The sequence below is a fragment of the Octopus sinensis genome, linkage group LG22 (assembly GCF_006345805.1).
Source record: "Octopus sinensis linkage group LG22, ASM634580v1, whole genome shotgun sequence".
Lineage (NCBI taxonomy): Eukaryota > Metazoa > Mollusca > Cephalopoda > Octopoda > Octopodidae > Octopus > Octopus sinensis.
In genome coordinates, this window is record NC_043018.1 from 17709900 (window position 1) to 17717160 (window position 7261).

Genomic DNA, 7261 nt, shown 5'->3' on the forward strand with positions numbered 1-7261 from the left:
TTTATGAAGATTTCCCTTGGTTATAAAATTTTCTGATGTTACAAATATATGAATATTTGAAAATATTTGTTCCACGTAAATATTGGTACATTAAAGTGTCTAACTAGTAGAATTCATTTGATGGCTTCGATTACCAGATATCGATAAAAGCATCATAACTGTCTGAGAGATTTCTCTCCATTCTGAGGATTATAGTAATTGTTATTCTTCAGTGATCCGAATATATCTGGGATAACACACAAATGATTTGGATATGTCTGGATTCTGAAAAAGCAATTGTGCGCATACAAAGCAAAAAGACATCTGCAATTTTCATGGATGTAAAAACTTGTTAAAAATCAGCATCATAAAATTTGAGATGTTTGAGAATTTGAAAGGGTCGGAAATCTGGAAGGTTAACTTCACATAATAATTCCATGTTTCCTTCAATCTGAATAATTCACTCAAGCGCTAGTGTCCTTAATTTAGTCATTCAGTTCTTTCAAATTCTCTTAGAAAATATTTTCTTCATTCTATTCACATTTTCTTGACGATTGCACAAGCCTAAACTTATCGCTTTCCTCTACAATTTTCAGTTTATAAAAGATATCGATAAAAAATTGGTATTAAAGTTGAATTAAGTTATGCTAACCAGAAGAAATTCACACATAACAATCTTCAACTTACTGTGCCGACCACTATTATCTTAAACGGTGTAAGATGAAACGGGGAACCAACAAAACACTATTGCCGGAATTAGTTCAAATATTGACAAATGCATGGCTAAAGGCCTTGTACCTTGCAACAGAATGAAAAAAAAAATGATCGTTAATCTGCCTGTAATACATCTCAAGAACGTCACATCATAGGCTGACATATGGATATGGAAACGGCTGACTTAGAACTTTGCAAAAAACAATGTCGTAGATAGAGATGTTATATACCGGTGTGAATTAAATAAACACACACGTGAATATATGCATACATACACATTATGTATGTATATAAATTGCACGTAACTTATACACTCATTTGTTATTATATAAATATTTTCATATATGTATATGTATATATATATATATGTACATTATATATATATATACGTTATTTATATATATACATAATACATATGTGTACATTTATATATATATATATAATATATATATATATGTATATATATACATGTATACATATATGTATATATACATATATACAAGTATGTATGTATATTCTTTTTTTATGTATATACATATAGGCTCTATGTCTAATATATATATTTTCTGTCGTCGGTCATTTCATGTAAGCACATATACATATATATATAATATATATATATGTATATATATATATATATTATATATATATATATATATATATATCTATATATATATATATATATATATATATATATATATATATATATATATATATCTATATATATATATACATATATATATACATATAGATGTATATGCATGTATTCAGTTTTTTCTGTACGTATGTTATCCCAATCCAAGCAATTTTTTTAGAACTTTGCCTTCGAAAAACACCATTGGCTTGGGGTCGGTTTAACAAGAATATTTCAAGAGTCGATGCCAAACATGCCATTTCTTAACTTACTCTAGTATATCATCATTATAATCGTTAAGCAGACTTTGAAGCCCTCTCACTTGAAAATCGGAAACACAGAACTTCCTCTTTAGGCTACTTCTTCATCTTCTTCAATGTTTAGATGAACTTTCTCTGTATTGGAATCAAAATATGCATTTGCTGGACCTTCGTTTTCGTTTTCGTTTTCGTTTTTCCGATTTGATTGAGGGTTATAGTGGCTTGGTGGATGCGATTCAACAATGCTGGTATATTGAGTGAAATTACCATTTGAGGTTGGCTCGGGGGACGAGGGAAATAGGCATGGGGCAACCGTTTTAAACTCTTTACGGAAATTATCGTTCATCCAAGCATATAAGAACGGATTATACATTGTGGAACTCATGGCAATAATGTGAGCAATAAAGAATATTAATATATAATACTCCCACTTTTCAAGAAATTCTTGGTACTCTGTAGCCAAATGCCAAATATTTAAAGGTAGCCAACAGCAGACAAATATCGAGACCATCGCAATTAGCATGTTATTGGTCCGTCTCTTTCTTCTAATTTCAAGTTCATCTTTTTCTCGGGATTTTGAACCCATTGAAATTTTCATTTTGGTTCTCATTTTAAGGACATTTGAGACTTTGGTGTAACAGTAAGCAATAATACAGCAAGGCACGATGTATTGAAGTACCAAACTTGTCAAAGTGAAAAACTGTCGTGACTGCTTACGGGGCCAGTTCTCTTCACATGTGTATATTGTACCGTTTTCCTTTGTATCAACTTGCTGGTAAATGCCTAACGGCAAAGATATGGAGATGGATATGATCCAAATAGCTATAAGCAGAAGTAAACAAGTGACCTTTTTCATCCTGGGTCGAAATGGGTAGACGATAACGAAATAACGATCGATTGCAATGGCGGTCGAGGTTAAAGTCGAAACATAAACGCTCAGTCCTAATGTCATAGGGACCAAGTGACACATTGTCTCTCCGAAAACCCACGACGTCATGTAATATCCTATAGGCGTGAAGGGCACAGCTAGTAAGCACATGAGGATGTCGGATATAGCAAGGTTCGTTATGAAAATATTTGTAATCGTTTGCATTGCTCGGTTTCTCAAAACCACGTAGACAACGAGAGAATTTCCGGATAATCCAAGCAAAAATATTAAGCTATACAGCAGAATACATAAGGCCTGAACCCAGGGCTGCCACATAATCAGGTTAGGTCTCCCCATATGACTTTCGGTTTCATTAAACGAGTCATTGGGGAAATATGCATCCGGATAAGCCGTGTTGCTGTTACTGCTATTCATTTTGATTGTTGTAAGCAGTCCGATAAGTAGACAGATTTATTCTTAATCACAATGCCCTTTCTGATTTTTAAAATTTCCCGCTCCTTTATCCTGACCACGTTCGTTTCCTTCAATCTTTTTTTGTTTTTTATCTTTCTTTTTTTTTTGTCAGTAGTTTTCTTTCCTCTTTTCTTCTTTCTTCTTTTTCTTTGATTTTTCACTCTGTAAATATCTGAAAAATACAAAAGTGATTCACCCGTTTAAAATTATTCATAATGAGGCATAACTTACAATTGTTTTAAAATTATATTTTCAATCAAAAGAACACTATACAACAGCCTAAACGCACGAAATACAAACTATTTCCTTCGTTTACGATAACCTCAATAAATCCTATCACATAACTGTGATAGGATCGATAAATATGAGAAACATAACCATCAACATTTTCAATATAATTTTTAAATTTTGGCACAAGGACAGCAATTTTACGCGATAGATAAGTGGATCACATGAGCCCCAGTGTTTAACTGCTATTTATATTCTTTACCCTGAAACGATGAACAGCAAATTCGACCTCGGAACGAATGTAGGAGAAGTAATAACTCTAGAAATTTATGTTTCTAACAAATTGAAAAATAATTGTTTCTGACATCTGTAATTTCATATATTGGTAAAGCGGGCATAGTATTTTATCCTACGCACCTCTTTATCAAATTGAAGAAGAGCAAGGCATCATAGACATGTATCATTTTTAATATTTGCAGTTTTAAGGTAGATCTACTATCATGTTTGTTGTTATCAAGCTTCATTAGTTCATTCGAATCCCTTACTATACCGTCTACCTGCGTGTGATATCGTTTAACCCCAAGTTAAAAGACCTAACATAATATTAACGGTATTAAATAAGTGTTCATTCTGTTGTATTAGAGAGTCTGTGTGGCTAGCTCATCCAATGATTTTTCTCCCGATGTAAAGGGTGGAGGGAGAGATGTGAGATGGACTTTTAATTAGTATTTCCAGCAAGTCGCGCGACTGCTGAGACAGTTGGGCTGAACGCTACTGTTATTAAAGTTGGTGAAGTACAATGTAATTCGATCTATTACATCCGTGTTTAATTTTCGTCGTTCCAAGTTTCAAATGAAAAACAGTTTTTGCCTCCCTCTAGCAATTTATATGTTTCTAACAAATTGAAAAATAATTGTTTCTGACATCTGTAATTGGAGATATTGGTAAAGCGGGCATATTTTTTTATCCTATGCACCTCTTTATCAAATTGAAGAAGAAAGAATGACAAATATTGAATTGTTAGTAAGCGTAATATCAGATGTGGGAAGTAAGGTGTCGTAGTGCTCAACTTGCTATAGTGAAATATGTAGGAGAAATAATAACGCCATGATGTAACAATCAACATTCTAAAAGTGTCTGATCTCCTTTATAAGTCGACCGTCCGCAACTGTCAACGAGACGTCATCTAACAGAATGATATTCCACAAACAAATATGCAGAGAGTGTGAAGAAAAGTGAGAAGCATTCTGAGAAAATGCAAATTGAAACTGCACAAGAATATTGTACTAATTTCTGACGGCACCAGTAACCGCGGTGATGTGAGCAATAACAATGCAATGATTCCGTTTCATGGAACGGGAGAAGTTTTGGTGCTACAAGTTGAGTGATATGATGTCATACGATGATGATCACGGCGATGTAGAAATTTAGTTGGAAAAATAAATGAAGATCCAAAACAAATGTAAAAGATAAATTATTCTAAAAATGCAAGAAACCTCAACCCACCAAAATATAAAAATAACTGAAGATGATAGTGGATTTTACTGCGTTGACATAGCTATTGTTTTTACGTAACATATATTTACACAGAAACATTATTGGTTAGTTTCCTTGGAGTGTTAAGAATAAAAAAGCATGGATTAAGGCAGCAGACCTGAAGATAAATTTATAACTATAACTCCAGAAGTTGAGAAATGCCATAAACACAGGGAATGATATCTTCACTGGAAAACGTGAAGGGTTAACCAAAAATCAATAAGATAGTAGAAAGCTCAATGCTGAGAGAAGAAAAAGGGCGTAAAATGTTAGAAAATAATAACCGTTCACTGAAAATTTATTGATATCAGTGGAATACTCTCATCAAAAGATATGGAAGAACAATTTATCTCAATCACTGGATAGCAATAATCAAAGCCATGAAATCCTCCTGCAATTTATATTTGTATGTTGAATGGAGATAGTCTAAACAAAGGAAGCAAATTTACATCCAACACTGAGTGCCTAATCATCAAAGGTATTCGAGACATTTATACATATCCGCTGTTGGATGATTATCAACAAACGAGAGACAGATATATTACTCTCGCCGAAGCAGATACGCACCAATAATTCTGATGCTACCTGAGCTAATCCGCATTGCCAAAGCGATATGATTTTATTGCAGTTCAGATTCCTGCATCCCACTCGCTGATTTAAAATCATTTACATGGAAGTGAATACTGAAGTAGCTAGACTAGTGGTAAAATCCTAACCAGTATGATTGAATTTACTGGGCCATCAAAACGTGATTATAACCACTTGAGATTTATCACAACATCGCCAGGAATAAGGAGATTTCTTTTCATCATTTTTTTATTGCAGTCTTTCTTCTGTGAAATCTTCTGAATCTATTCAACCATTTCTGATTTAACAAAATAATGGAGAGAAAGTAATAGACATCTTACTTTCTTAATTCCAAGCACGACGCCTTTACGTCAGGAAGGTACGCACAATTAGTTCTCCGGAGAAGCTCCTAAATCCTTTGCAACAATTTATTTCTAGAATTATTTTTCTTTCTTAAAGCATTTCCGCCTCATTTGATTCCAATGTAGATGAGAAAATTGAGACATTGCAATAAAATTCCACAGCAGTAATTACAATTAATCACTGTTGGGAAGTAATTGTCTATTTAGAACTTTAGCGCAGAGTTGCTCTACATACACAGTAAGATCGACGACCGGTTTTCAAACCTTTCCAAACAATTAGTGAAATAATGTGTAATCCAGAAGAGTATAGATCTATACTGAGAAGCTTCTGTCTGTAATAATTAAAGTGTCCATAAACTAATAATAAATTTATGTGTTATGCAGTACTACACTATTAACTATAGGGCGGCGAGCTGGCAGAAACGTTAGCACGTCGGGCGAAATGCTTTAGCGGTATTTCGTCTGCCGTTACGTTGTGAGTTCAAATTCCGCCGAGGTCGACTTTACCTTTCATCCTTTCGGGGTCGATAAATTAAGTACCAGTTACGCACTGGGGTCGATGTAATCGACTTAATCCCTTTGTCTGTCCTTGTTTGTCCCCTCTGTGTTTAGCCCCTTGTGGGTAGTAAAGAAATATACACTATTTAACAACGGTTCGAACACCTTTCATCTCACTTGATGTTATTGCTGTTTTGTTCTTGTTTAAACCTGAACAGTCTTCCGTTCAGCTTCTCCCTATAAAAAGGATGGAAGTTGTCAGCAATAATAATGCCTTATTGTCAATCTCAAAATACAACCCCTACTACTACAATATGAATTGCTCTTGATTTTAAGACTGAAGGCAATGTTTCGAATTAGTTGCTTGTTATTTCTAAGTCTGATAGCTTTGCTTCGCGTTACATGTAAGTTGTCATTTGACTTGTTAAAATAGTTTCAAATTTTCCCCTTTCATTAGAACCTACAGCTTAAAAATGATATATGGGACAACATTATTAAGATGGTGATATATTCAGTGTATGACAACCGAAACCTGAAGTACGGTCGTTGCGGAAATGAGAATATAAAGAGGGAGAGAGAGAGAGAGAGAGATGTAGTTTCTTACACTGTTTCTAGAATAGCCAAGAATGTGGATCAGGATATTCGGTATGGATTCCATAAGCGATGTATATCTATCATTGAAAAGAAAGCAGTGGAAGGATGTTTCTTTCTCAGACGAGTCATCCTGTACATTATTTCCGACCACCAGTTGAGTATACGTGTGGAGACCACCAAAAGAAGTATTTGACCCAGACTGCCGTCTTCCAATTGTTAAACATGAGGGAGTATCTGCGATGATCTGGGAGGCTTTATCTTGGAATCCACCGTCACGGTGGTTTCTCTTATTGGCAGAATTAATAGTCAAGACGACTTAAGCATTTTATCTGATCAAATTCATCCTATGTGGAATTGCTTCCAGAGGGAAACGCAGTCTTTCAGGATGATAATACATCAATTCGCACAGCTAAAATTGTTACTGAATGGCACGAGGAATATTCTAGTGATTTTTTTCGAAATTTCCGGGTGTCAACGGAACGGCCCGCTCGTGAAATTAACGTGTAAGTGGCCGAGCTTTCCGCAGACACGTGTATACTTGACGAAG

At 34.4% G+C, this 7261-nt stretch overlaps 1 protein-coding gene across 2 annotated transcripts in view; it reads right to left on the bottom strand.

Moving 5' to 3' along the window:
* Positions 1–1457: 1457 nt before the first annotated feature.
* Positions 1458–7261, bottom strand: part of LOC115223199 (neuropeptide Y receptor type 2-like) — a 162973-nt gene continuing 157169 nt past the window's right edge. For both annotated transcript variants that reach the window (XM_029793656.2, XM_036512167.1), the window contains one exon: positions 1458–3101. In XM_029793656.2, coding sequence (XP_029649516.1) covers positions 1679–2890 — 1212 coding nt within the window. In that variant the 5' untranslated portion in view covers positions 2891–3101 and the 3' untranslated portion in view covers positions 1458–1678. The remainder of the gene's footprint in view (positions 3102–7261) is intronic.